At 40.2% G+C, this 13,344-nt stretch overlaps 1 protein-coding gene and 1 long non-coding RNA gene across 2 annotated transcripts in view; both read left to right on the top strand.

Annotated features, from left to right (window-relative positions):
* LOC112238293 (sodium-dependent neutral amino acid transporter SLC6A17-like) overlaps positions 1-5,069 on the top strand; it is a 50,759-nt gene extending 45,690 nt beyond the window's left edge. Inside the window, exon 12 of the mRNA XM_042304222.1 lies at positions 4,587-5,069. Coding sequence (XP_042160156.1) covers positions 4,587-4,961 — 375 coding nt within the window. The 3' untranslated portion in view covers positions 4,962-5,069. The remainder of the gene's footprint in view (positions 1-4,586) is intronic.
* A 1,162-nt stretch (positions 5,070-6,231) lies between these two features.
* LOC112259336 lies at positions 6,232-9,578 on the top strand. The gene is made up of 2 exons (XR_002954823.2): positions 6,232-9,000; positions 9,081-9,578. It is a non-coding gene; the product is annotated as an uncharacterized LOC112259336 (long non-coding RNA).
* The last annotated feature ends 3,766 nt before the right edge of the window (positions 9,579-13,344 follow it).

Here is a 13,344-nt window from a genome sequence, read left to right on the forward strand (position 1 = left end):
TGTATTTACTGTCCAATCAGTTTATTGTGTGTTTGTATTTACTGTCCAATCAGTTTATTGTGTGTTTTTACTGTAATCAGTTACTGTCCAATCAGTTTATTGTATGTTTGTATTTACTGTCCAATCAGTTTATTGTGTGTTTGTATTTACTGTCCAATCAGTTTATTGTGTGTTTGTATTTACTGTCCAATCAGTTTATTGTGTGTTTGTATTTACTGTCCAATCAGTTTATTGTGTGTTTGTATTTTTACTGTCCAATCAGTTTATTGTGTGTTTGTATTTACTGTCCAATCAGTTTATTGTGTGTTTGTATTTACTGTCCAATCAGTTTATTGTGTGTTTGTATTTACTGTCCAATCAGTTTATTGTGTGTTTGTATTTACTGTCCAATCAGTTTATTGTGTGTTTGTATTTACTGTCCAATCAGTTTATTGTGTGTTTGTATTTACTGTCCAATCAGTTTATTGTGTGTTTGTATTTACTGTCCAATCAGTTTATCGTGTGTTTGTATTTACTGTCCAATCAGTTTATCATGTGTTTGTATTTACTGTCCAATCAGTTTATCATGTGTTTGTATTTACTGTCCAATCAGTTTATTATGTGTTTGTATTTACTGTCCAATCAGTTTATCGTGTGTTAGTATTTACTGTCCAATCAGTTTATCGTGTGTTAGTATTTACTGTCCAATCAGTTTATTGTGTGTTTGTATTTACTGTCCAATCAGTTTATCGTGTGTTTGTATTTACTGTCCAATCAGTTTATCGTGTGTTTGTATTTACTGTCCAATCAGTTTATCGTGTGTTTGTATTTACTGTCCAATCAGTTTATTGTGTGTTTGTATTTACTGTCCAATCAGTTTATCGTGTGTTTGTATTTACTGTCCAATCAGTTTATTGTGTGTTTGTATTTACTGTCCAATCAGTTTATTGTGTGTTTGTATTTACTGTCCAATCAGTTTATCGTGTGTTTGTATTTACTGTCCAATCAGTTTATCGTGTGTTTGTATTTACTGTCCAATCAGTTTATCGTGTGTTTGTATTTACTGTCCAATCAGTTTATTTTGTTTGTTTGTTTTTACTGTCCAATCAGTTTATTGTGTGTTTGTATTTACTGTCCAATCAGTTTATCGTGTGTTTGTATTTACTGTCCAATCAGTTTATCGTGTGTTTGTATTTACTGTCCAATCAGTTTATTGTGTGTTTGTATTTACTGTCCAATCAGTTTATCGTGTGTTTGTATTTACTGTCCAATTAGTTTATCGTGTGTTTGTATTTACTGTCCAATCAGTTTATTGTGTGTTTGTATTTACTGTCCAATCAGTTTATTGTGTGTTTGTATTTACTGTCCAATCAGTTTATCGTGTGTTTGTATTTACTGTCCAATCAGTTTATCGTGTGTTTGTATTTACTGTCCAATCAGTTTATTGTGTGTTTGTATTTACTGTCCAATCAGTTTATTGTGTGTTTGTATTTACTGTCCAATCAGTTTATCGTGTGTTTGTATTTACTGTCCAATCAGTTTATTGTGTGTTTGTATTTACTGTCCAATCAGTTTATCGTGTGTTTGTATTTACTGTCCAATCAGTTTATTGTGTGTTTGTATTTACTGTCCAATCAGTTTATTGTGTGTTTGTATTTACTGTCCAATCAGTTTATTGTGTGTTTGTATTTACTGTCCAATCAGTTTATCGTGTGTTTGTATTTACTGTCCAATCAGTTTATCGTGTGTTTGTATTTACTGTCCAATCAGTTTATCGTGTGTTTGTATTTACTGTCCAATCAGTTTATCGTGTGTTTGTATTTACTGTCCAATCAGTTTATCGTGTGTTAGTATTTACTGTCCAATCAGTTTATTGTGTGTTTGTATTTACTGTCCAATCAGTTTATCGTGTGTTTGTATTTACTGTCCAATCAGTTTATTGTGTGTTTGTTACTGTCCAATCAGTTTATTGTGTGTTTGTATTTACTGTCCAATCAGTTTATTGTGTGTTTGTATTTACTGTCCAATCAGTTTATCGTGTGTTAGTATTTACTGTCCAATCAGTTTATCGTGTGTTAGTATTTACTGTCCAATCAGTTTATTGTGTGTTTGTATTTACTGTCCAATCAGTTTATCGTGTGTTTGTATTTACTGTCCAATCAGTTTATTGTGTGTTTGTATTTACTGTCCAATCAGTTTATTGTGTGTTTGTATTTACTGTCCAATCAGTTTATCATGTGTTTGTATTTACTGTCCAATCAGTTTATTGTGTGTTTGTATTTACTGTCCAATCAGTTTATTGTGTGTTTGTATTTACTGTCCAATCAGTTTATTGTGTGTTTGTATTTACTGTCCAATCAGTTTATTGTGTGTTTGTATTTACTGTCCAATCAGTTTATTGTGTGTTTGTATTTACTGTCCAATCAGTTTATCGTGTGTTTGTATTTACTGTCCAATCAGTTTATTGTGTGTTTGTATTTACTGTCCAATCAGTTTATTGTGTGTTTGTATTTACTGTCCAATCAGTTTATCGTGTGTTTGTATTTACTGTCCAATCAGTTTATCGTGTGTTTGTATTTACTGTCCAATCAGTTTATTGTGTGTTTGTATTTACTGTCCAATCAGTTTATCGTGTGTTTGTATTTACTGTCCAATCAGTTTATTGTGTGTTTGTATTTACTGTCCAATCAGTTTATCGTGTGTTAGTATTTACTGTCCAATCAGTTTATCGTGTGTTTGTATTTACTGTCCAATCAGTTTATTGTGTGTTTGTATTTACTGTCCAATCAGTTTATCGTGTGTTAGTATTTACTGTCCAATCAGTTTATTGTGTGTTTGTATTTACTGTCCAATCGTGTGTTTGTATTTACTGTCCAATCAGTTTATCGTGTGTTTGTATTTACTGTCCAATCAGTTTATTGTGTGTTTGTATTTACTGTCCAATCAGTTTATTGTGTGTTTGTATTTACTGTCCAATCAGTTTATCGTGTGTTTGTATTTACTGTCCAATCAGTTTATCGTGTGTTTGTATTTACTGTCCAATCAGTTTATTGTGTGTTTGTATTTACTGTCCAATCAGTTTATCGTGTGTTTGTATTTACTGTCCAATCAGTTTATTGTGTGTTTGTATTTACTGTCCAATCAGTTTATTGTGTGTTTGTATTTACTGTCCAATCAGTTTATTGTGTGTTTGTATTTACTGTCCAATCAGTTTATCGTGTGTTAGTATTTACTGTCCAATCAGTTTATCGTGTGTTAGTATTTACTGTCCAATCAGTTTATCGTGTGTTTGTATTTACTGTCCAATCAGTTTATTGTGTGTTTGTATTTACTGTCCAATCAGTTTATCGTGTGTTTGTATTTACTGTCCAATCAGTTTATCTGTGTTTATGTTTTTGTATTTACTGTCCAATCAGTTTATCGTGTGTTTGTCATTTACTGTCCAATCAGTTTATTGTGTGTTTGTATTTACTGTCCAATCAGTTTATTGTGTGTTTGTATTTACTGTCCAATCAGTTTATTGTGTGTTTGTATTTACTGTCCAATCAGTTTATTGTGTGTTTGTATTTACTGTCCAATCAGTTTATTGTGTGTTTGTATTTACTGTCCAATCAGTTTATTGTGTGTTTGTATTTACTGTCCAATCAGTTTATTGTGTGTTTGTATTTACTGTCCAATCAGTTTATCGTGTGTTTGTATTTACTGTCCAATCAGTTTATCGTGTGTTTGTATTTACTGTCCAATCAGTTTATCGTGTGTTTGTATTTACTGTCCAATCAGTTTATCGTGTTTATTGTTGTTTGTATTTACTGTCCAATCAGTTTATTGTGTGTTTGTATTTACTGTCCAATCAGTTTATCGTGTGTTTGTATTTACTGTCCAATCAGTTTATTGTATGTTTGTATTTACTGTCCAATCAGTTTATTGTGTGTTTGTATTTACTGTCCAATCAGTTTATCGTGTGTTTGTATTTACTGTCCAATCAGTTTATCGTGTGTTTGTATTTACTGTCCAATCAGTTTATCGTGTGTTTGTTTTACTGTCCAATCAGTTTATTGTGTGTTTGTATTTACTGTCCAATCAGTTTATTGTGTGTTTGTATTTACTGTCCAATCAGTTTATTGTGTGTTTGTATTTACTGTCCAATCAGTTTATTGTGTGTTTGTATTTACTGTCCAATCAGTTTATTGTGTGTTTGTATTTACTGTCCAATCAGTTTATCGTGTGTTTGTATTTACCGTCCAATCAGTTTATCGTGTGTTTGTATTTACTGCGCAATCAGTTTATCGTGTGTTTGTATTTACTGTCCAATCAGTTTATCGTGTGTTTGTATTTACTGTCCAATCAGTTTATTGTGTGTTTGTATTTACTGTCCAATCAGTTTATCGTGTGTTAGTATTTACTGTCCAATCAGTTTATCATTTGTTTGTAGGTCAGATACACTTGTTTCTTGTGTTTTTATGCAGTTGCAAACCCAATTTCCCAATATTGGGACACTAAAAGCTTTTCTGAATCTGTATCTCAATGTCTCAATCTTCACTCTCCTCCTCTCCCCTCTTCTTCATCCTCCCTCTCCTCTCTCCTCCCTCTCGTTCTCCCTCTGCTAGGCGTCGGAGAAGTTCCTCTCCTACCCTCCGTGGGCTCTGGGCGTGGCCTACTCCCTCATCATCGCCGCCATGCTTCCTCTCCCCTGCGTCTTCATCGCCCGCCACTTCAACCTGCTCTCTGATGGCTCCAACAAGCTGTCTGTCTCCTACCGTAAAGGCATGACCAAGGACCTCTCTGGTCTAGAAGAGGAGAACGAGTCCCGCTTCATCCTCGGTAAAGGCACCCCCAGCCCCAGCCCCTCGCCCATGCCTTCTCACCGCCCCTACCTGGGGCCCGGCGGAGCCCAGGAGATGACCAACGCGGCTGGATATGGTACCGGGACACCGACCAAGACGGGTTATCAGAATATTCATTCGCCAGAGTCCGAACTATGATCGATCTGACTGACTGAAGCACAAGAAACCCTATCTATCAAACACAACACAACCCCTCCAGAGACAGAGAGAGAGAGAGAAAGAAAGAGCATATCTGTAAAGCACAGCCCCCCCTCTCTCTGCTGTTCACCTAGCTGTAAAGCACAGCCCCCCCGCTGTCTGCTGTTCACCTAGCTGTAAAGCACAGCCCCCCCTCTCTGCTGTTCACCTAGCTGTAAAGCACAGCCCCCCCTCTCTGCTGTTCACCTAGCTGTAAAGCACAGCCCCCCTCTCTGCTGTTCACCTAGCTGTAAAGCACAGCCCCCCTCTCTCTGCTGTTCACCTAGCTGTAAAGCACAGCACCCCCCTCTCTGCTGTTCACCTAGCTGTAAAGCACAGCCCCCCCGCTCTCTGCTGTTCACCTAGCTGTAAAGCACAGGCCCCCCCTCTCTGCTGTTCACCTAGCTGTAAGCACAGCCCCCCCTCTCTCTGCTGTTCACCTAGCTGTAAAGCACAGCACCCCCCTCTCTGCTGTTCACCTAGCTGTAAAGCACAGCCCCCCCCGCTCTCTGCTGTTCACCTAGCTGTAAAGCACAGCCCCCCTCTCTCTGCTGTTCACCTAGCTGTAAAGCACAGCCCCCTCTCTCTGCTGTTCACCTAGCTGTAAAGCACAGCCCCCCTCTCTCTGCTGTTCACCTAGCTGTAAAGCACAGCCCCCCACTCTCTCTGCTGTTCACCTAGCTGTAAAGCACAGCCCCCCTCTGCTGTTCACCTAGCTGTAAAGCACAGCCCCCCTCTCTCTGCTGTTCACCTAGCTGTAAAGCACAGCCCCCCTCTCTGCTGTTCACCTAGCTGTGAAGCGAAGGCCCCCCTCTCTCTGCTGTTCACCTAGCTGTAAAGCACAGCCCCCCTCTCTCTCTGCTGTTCACCTAGCTGTAAAGCACAGCCCCCCTCTCTCTGCTGTTCACCTAGCTGTAAAGCACAGCCCCCCTCTCTCTGCTGTTCACCTAGCTGTAAAGCACAGCCCCCTCTCTGCTGTTCACCTAGCTGTAAAGCACAGCCCCCCTCTCTCTGCTGTTCACCTAGCTGTAAAGCACAGCCCCCCTCTCTGCTGTTCACCTAGCTGTAAAGCACAGCCCCCCTCTCTCTGCTGTTCACCTAGCTGTAAAGCACAGCCACCCCCTCTCTCTGCTGTTCACCTAGCTGTAAAGCACAGCCCCCTCTCTCTGCTGTTCACCTAGCTGTAAAGCACAGCCACCCCCTCTCTCTGCTGTTCACCTAGCTGTAAAGCACAGCCACCCCCCCTCTCTGCTGTTCACCTAGCTGTAAAGCGAAGGCCCCCCCCGTCTACTGTTCACCTAGCTGTACAGCCCCCTCCCACTCCCCATAACATAGAACATCTCTGAGCCTAAACACACTTTCATTCTATTCTAAAACAACCTTCCCCACATCGCCCCTAATCCAAACAAAACCATGGCCCTAAGCAGAGCCAATACCAATGTTGATGTCAGTCCTCGTCCTACATCACTCAGAGGCACAAACGAAGAAGGAGGGCCTCCATTTGAATTCAGCCTTAGAAGGCAGGCAGTGGGTGATTCATCTGAACGCAGATAAGCCAAGCAGCTAGCGTTTGATCATCAGGCAGTGTGTGTGTGTGTGTGTGTGTGTGTGTGTGTGTGTGTGTGTGTGTGTGTGTGTGTGTGTGTGTGTGTGTGTGTGTGTGTGTGTGTGTGCTCCCCAGCCAGTCCAGGTGACCCCTAGTGTTATAAATAGATGTGATACCCATGTTGGCAACCGGCCCCGGCAACACAGTGCCATGGTGATGAATCCTCTTGTGATGTCATGGAGGAAGGCACACACACACACAAGAGGGAATACACACACACACACACACACATATAAAAGGGCACGTTGTTGCGCTTTGTCAACCAGCTGTTACCAAGCCGGGTTGTGTTCATTTGGGAGGAAAAGCAGAGTGAAAACAACTGTTAAAAAAACAATTGAAACAGGGAGGTACAGCCTGAATGTGTACTAAGGTACAACCTGAAAATGTGAGCACAGATTGTAGTTTTCCGTTGCAAAATGTTTTGCTACGGTGTGACCTATTGAACACTCCCCAGGTGTGCCGCAAGCCATTATATATGTTGATATCTGTTGACCGTTGTTCAGAAATGGATCAATGGGAAATGTAGGGTTAATTGTTATTGTACATTCCTCTAATCATGTTCTTCGATAAGCACTCTGATCAATCAATGGCACTAATAATAGATTTATTTACGTGAATTGTCAAGTAAAAAAAAAAAGCCTTTTTATTTAAATGGTTGAGATATTTGTATGATAGTGTGTAATAATAATTATGTGGATAATGTAGTCTATAATACTGTAGTGTACAAAACTTTTTTGTTGTTGCAATAGAAGACTTGAGCCACAGGGTGGCGCTGTTGGCCACCAGAGGAGTACCTGACATAATCTGTGTTTCCTGCCTCTCCATGAAGACAGTGATGACACACACAGAGCACACTGTGGCTCTTTCTAAAAATCCATCGTCTCCTTCATCGCACTGATCTGCAAGAACTGACCAGGTTAAACATTTTCCAAACAGTGCAGATGAAGGGGGGAAAATTATGAGAGGGACGATTTTTAAGAGATTGAGAATGAGATACATCCAAGCTGTTACTGGCAGCCAGCCCAGAGATGCTTCGATTCTAATGTTGATACAGGCTATGGTCAACCTGCTGATGGTTTATACTGTTGATACAGGCTATGGTTAACCTGTTGATGGATTCTAATGTTGATACAGGCTATGGTCAACCTGTTGATGGTTTATACTGTTGATACAGGCTATGGTCTACCTGTTGATGGATTCTAATGTTGATACAGGCTATGGTCAACCTGTTGATGGATTCTAATGTTGATACAGGCTATGGTCAACCTGTTGATGGATTCTAATGTTGATACAGGCTATGGTCAACCTGCTGATGGTTTATACTGTTGATACAGGCTATGGTCAACCTGTTGATGGATTCTAATGTTGATACAGGCTATGGTCAACCTGTTGATGGATTCTAATGTTGATACAGGCTATGGTCAACCTGTTGATGGATTCTAATGTTGATACAGGCTATGGTCAACCTGTTGATGGATTCTAATGTTGATACAGACTATGGTCAACCTGTTGATGGATTCTAATGTTGATACAGGCTATGGTCAACCTGTTGATGGATTCTAATGTTGATACAGGCTATGGTCAACCTGTTGATGGATTCTAATGTTGATACAGGCTATGGTCAACCTGTTGATGGATTCTAATGTTGATACAGACTATGGTCAACCTGTTGATGGATTCTAATGTTGATACAGGCTATGGTCAACCTGCTGATGGATTCTAATGTTGATACAAGCTATGGTCAACCTGCTGATGGTGCCTGAACAGCATATCTGTGTCTGTCTGCTAAGCCTTTTTAAAGTCGTCTTTATGGAGACATTCTATAGTGTTGTTATGTAGTCTGTAGTCCCAGCCACGTCAGCACTTTACAGCAGGTAGAGACCCTGGAGTTCAACATCAATGACTTTATAGCATGTAGAGACCCTGGAGCTCAACATCAATGACTTTATAGCGGGTAGAAACCCTGGAGTTGAACATCAATGACTTTATAGCAGGTAGAGACCCTGGAGTTGAACATCAATGACTTTATAGCAGGTAGAAACCCTGGAGCTCAACATCAATGACTTTATAGCGGGTAGAAACCCTGGAGTTGAACATCAATGACTTTATAGCAGGTAGAGACCCTGGAGTTGAACATCAATGACTTTATAGCAGGTAGAAACCCTGGAGTTGAACATCAAGGACTTTATAGCAGGTAGAAACCCTGGAGTTGAACATCAATGGCTTTATAGCAGGTAGAGACCCTGGAGTTGAACATCAATGACTTTATAGCAGGTAGAAACCCTGGAGTTGAACATCAATGACTTTATAGCAGGTAGAGACCCTGGAGTTGAACATCAAGGACTTTATAGCAGGTAGAAACCCTGGAGTTGAACATCAATGACTTTATAGCAGGTAGAGACCCTGAAGTTGAACATCAAGGACTTTATAGCAGGTAGAAACCCTGGAGTTGAACATCAATGACTTTATAGCAGGTAGAGACCCTGGAGTTGAACATCAAACACTGATTGAACAGAAAACCACCGACAGATCATGTCTTGTCTGTCTGCAGCAGTAGTCACAAGAGGACTGTCATTAAATGTTTGTTTTTTTGTTGATACTATTAGAAGTGATAGACCTGTAATGATGGCCACACAATACAGAATACCCAGCACAGAAATAGCACAGGATCTAAAGTGCAGGCACAAACATAGAAGCCCTCTCGATTGTGGATCACAGCCACAGGATGCTAGAGACTGCTTGTGGATCACAGCCATAGGATGCTAGGGACTGCTTGTGGCTCACAGCCACAGGATGCTAGGGACTGCTTGTGGATCACAGCCACAGGATGCTAGGGACTGCTTGCAGATCACAGCCACGGGTAAATTATGGATTACCAATTAGAGAGCTAGAATCACTTGAACTATTATTGATGGAGGGAGAGGGAGAGGGAGAAGGGGGGGAGAGAGAGAGAGAGAGAGAGAGAGAGAAAATAGTAACCATCATACAGTACTCAAATCAAATGACATTTGATTAGTCACATGCACCTAATACAACAGGTGTAGACCTTACAGGGAAATGCTTACTTATGAGCCCCTAATCAACAATGCAGTTAAATAAAAACAGAATAAGAAATAAAAGTAATAAGCAATTAAAGAGCAGCAGTAAATTAACAATAGCGAGACTATATACAGGGGATACCGGTATAGAGTCAATGTGGAGGCTATATACAGGGGGGGTACCGGTACAGAGTCAATGTGGAGGTTATATACAGGGGGTACCGGTACAGAGTCAATGTGGAGGCTATATACAGGGGGTACCAGTACAGAGTCAATGTGGAGGCTATATACAGGGGGGTACCAGTACAGAGTCAATGTGGAGGTTATATACAGGGGGTACTGGTACAGAGTCAATGTGGAGGCTATATACAGGGGGTACCGGTACAGAGTCAATGTGGAGGCTATATACATGGGGTACCGGTACAGAGTCAATGTGGAGGCTATATACAGGGGGTACCGGTATAGAGTCAATGTGGAGGCTATATACAGGGGTAGTCAGAGTCAATGTGGAGGCTATATACAGGGGTACCGGTACAGAGTCAATGTGGAGACTATATACAGGAGGTACTGGTACAGAGTCAATGTGGAGGTTATATACAGGGGGTACAGGTACAGAGTCAATGTGGAGGCTATATACAGGAGGTACCGGTACAGAGTCAATGTGGAGGTTATATACAGGGGGTACAGGTACAGAGTCAATGTGGAGGCTATATACAGGTGGTACTGGTACAGAGTCAATGTGGAGGCTATATACATGGGGTACCGGTACAGAGTCAATGTGGAGGCTATATACAGGGGGTACCGGTACAGAGTCAATGTGGAGACTATATATAGGGGGTACCGGTACAGAGTCAATGTGTGGGGGTAGAGTTATTAAAGTGACTATGCATAGGTGACAACAACAGAGAGTAGCAGCGTTGTAAAGGAGAGGGGAGGAGGGCAAAGCAAATGGCTAGCCATTTGATTAGATGTTCAGGAGTCTTATGGCTTCGGGGTAGAAGCTGTTTAGAAGCCTCTTGGACTCCAACTTTAATGTCACCCAGGCAGCTTCTGCCAAAGTGTGGTCTCTGTGTGGTCTGACACTCCCCAGGGGGATCTGGCTGTCTGGTCTGACACTACCCAGGGGGAGCTGTCTGTCTGGTCTGACACTCCCCAGGGGGAGCTGGCTGTCTGGTTTGACACTTCCCAGGAGGAGAGAGACAAGAAGGTGTTTATGCACAAGGGCCCGATTCCGACGTAGGAATTCATTCCTTTCCTACACACTTCTCAGTAGTTGGTATTCAGACTTACCTTATGCAGATGCATAACTGGCTTTGCAGGCTCCCTTGTGAGCGTTAAATAAATGTAATTCAACCACTTACAAACCCTCTCACTCGCTGGCCAACAGATTTTCTTGTGGAGTATTCAATCAAAAGAGTTTTCAGGACATTTATCTTAAGCCATCCCTTTACAGTGTACCTTTAATTAGAATAATTAGAATTGAATTAGAATACATGAATATGGTCGACAGACTAGAATACATAGAGAGACAGGTTCAGAATATTAGGGATCAATTTTAAAAAAGCCATCTAAATATCTGTATATTTGTCTCGGTTTCAACACCAAGTGGTAGATACATTTTTTTTTTAAATACTCTCATTAAGGCACAATTTTAGGATTATATATTAATGTATTTTTTTTTTTAAACAGGTTTGGAGATCTCTAAGCACCTAATATATTGATAAATCAAAAATACAGTGGTTTGATTCATTCTGAAAATGTGTCACATTCAGTTCTACAACCCATGATAATGTTGGAAGATTAGTGTACATAAAATTATAATAGGGACAATAGTGTACAATAGTAGGCTATATCCTCCTCTATTTCCTGCACTAGCCATAGAACTGTGTGATGTCACAGCCAAGTATTGCACTGTGTCAGGGTCAAATTTCTCCATAACATTTAAATTAGCCTACATGTCTTCTTATATATTACTATATATATATTATATATTACTATATTATATATTACTAATGATACTCAGCAACAACGCCGTGGTCATGAAGGAGTTTACAGAGGACAAAAATGAAGGTAAATAAAACAATTGGGGCGGCAGGGTAACCTAGTGGTTAGAGCGTTGGACTAGTAACTGGAAGGTTGCAAGTTCAAATCCCTGAGTTGACAAGGTACAAATCTGTCATTCTGCCCCTGAGCAGGCAGTTAAACCCACTGTTCCTAGGCTGTCATTGATTATAAGAATTTGTTCTTAACTGACTTGCCAATTAAATGGAATGATAATATAGGCTACACCAACTGTTTAAATTGTAATATGTGTGGTTATTAGGTCTACTGACGGTCAATAGTGGTGTTTGACATGACAGAGAAAGTCAAGGTAGCCTGTAATTACAATGTTTCAGAGTGCTCATACCTGCAAGATGTACAATTCCAAACCTGCACAAACTTTATTTAACTAGGGAAGTCAAGAACAAATCCATATTTTCAATGACAGCCTACCTGGGAAGAGTAGGTTAACTGCCTTGTTCAGGGGTAGAACTACAGATTTTTTCACCCTTGTCAGCTCAGGGATTCAATCTTGCAACCTTCTGGTTACTAATCCTACGCTGTAACCACTAGGCTACCCTGCCGCCCCAACAGACCTGCCATATGACTGGTTTCGCATTTGTCTCCAGCGATCATATGGTTCAATAGCTCTAAAACAAGCCTCATTTATATTTACATTTCCCTTATCCAAAACGGATTACTCAAATACCTAACTCTTGTCAATAGCGCTTATTAAATTGGTGTTATTTCAATCTGAAAAAAAGACAAATAAATGAGATACCTTTTCCTCACCTTTTATTAATGGTTTCCTTGCACATAAAGGTGGTAGAATTACTTTGGGAATGAAGTCAGAATACCATCTATCTGTAGGCACACCATCAATCTCCACCCTAAACGAGTAGTGTGTGAATAGCACCAATGTGAATCGAAATAGGGGCCAGGGCTTTTACTCGACAATTTGCCTAAGAGAACGTTCAATTCCCTAAATCACTTATTGAGGTGATGTAATGTCAACTCCAGATGGCCTGTATGTATTATCATCACTGTCTCATTACTGCCTTGTACAAGTACAATAAATGAAACATGTGTAGACTAACTCGATTTCTCTCAACATGACAGTGATAGTGTATTCATTTACTTAATAGTGATAATATGCTTTATTCTGTGATTTGATCAATAACTTATCTACAGTACTTACAAGGGGAAGCCCAGGAATGTATCATTTGATGTTAGAAGATTCCTCACCCTGAAATGAGTCCTTATGCCCCATTCACTTCCATTGAGTGTTATAGCTAGTAGTAGCTGTAGTTAGCTGCAGTTTGTATTAGCTGTTTGGAGAAAACAGTTTCTCCTGGCCCATAGACGGCTTTCAGGGTGAGAAACCATGGAACATCAAGTTGTAGAATTCTGAACCTACCCCTTTTATTCTGTATATTTACTCTGTAGGCATTGATGTACATTCTGTCCCTTCACAATGAAGTTATCTATAGTGTAAGTGACCAGGAGAATACTTGAGCTGTATATAATAATTGTATATTTTGAGATATTTCAGATTTTTGTACGTAATGTACCCTTATTGTGTCTGTAGATTTATGATGTAAAAAATATTAGTGTGAAATTGTTGTTTTCAATCCAAATAACTGGAGAGATTGTACTTTGG

Source organism: Oncorhynchus tshawytscha, linkage group LG22, assembly GCF_018296145.1.
Source record: "Oncorhynchus tshawytscha isolate Ot180627B linkage group LG22, Otsh_v2.0, whole genome shotgun sequence".
Classification (NCBI taxonomy): Eukaryota; Metazoa; Chordata; class Actinopteri; order Salmoniformes; family Salmonidae; genus Oncorhynchus; species Oncorhynchus tshawytscha.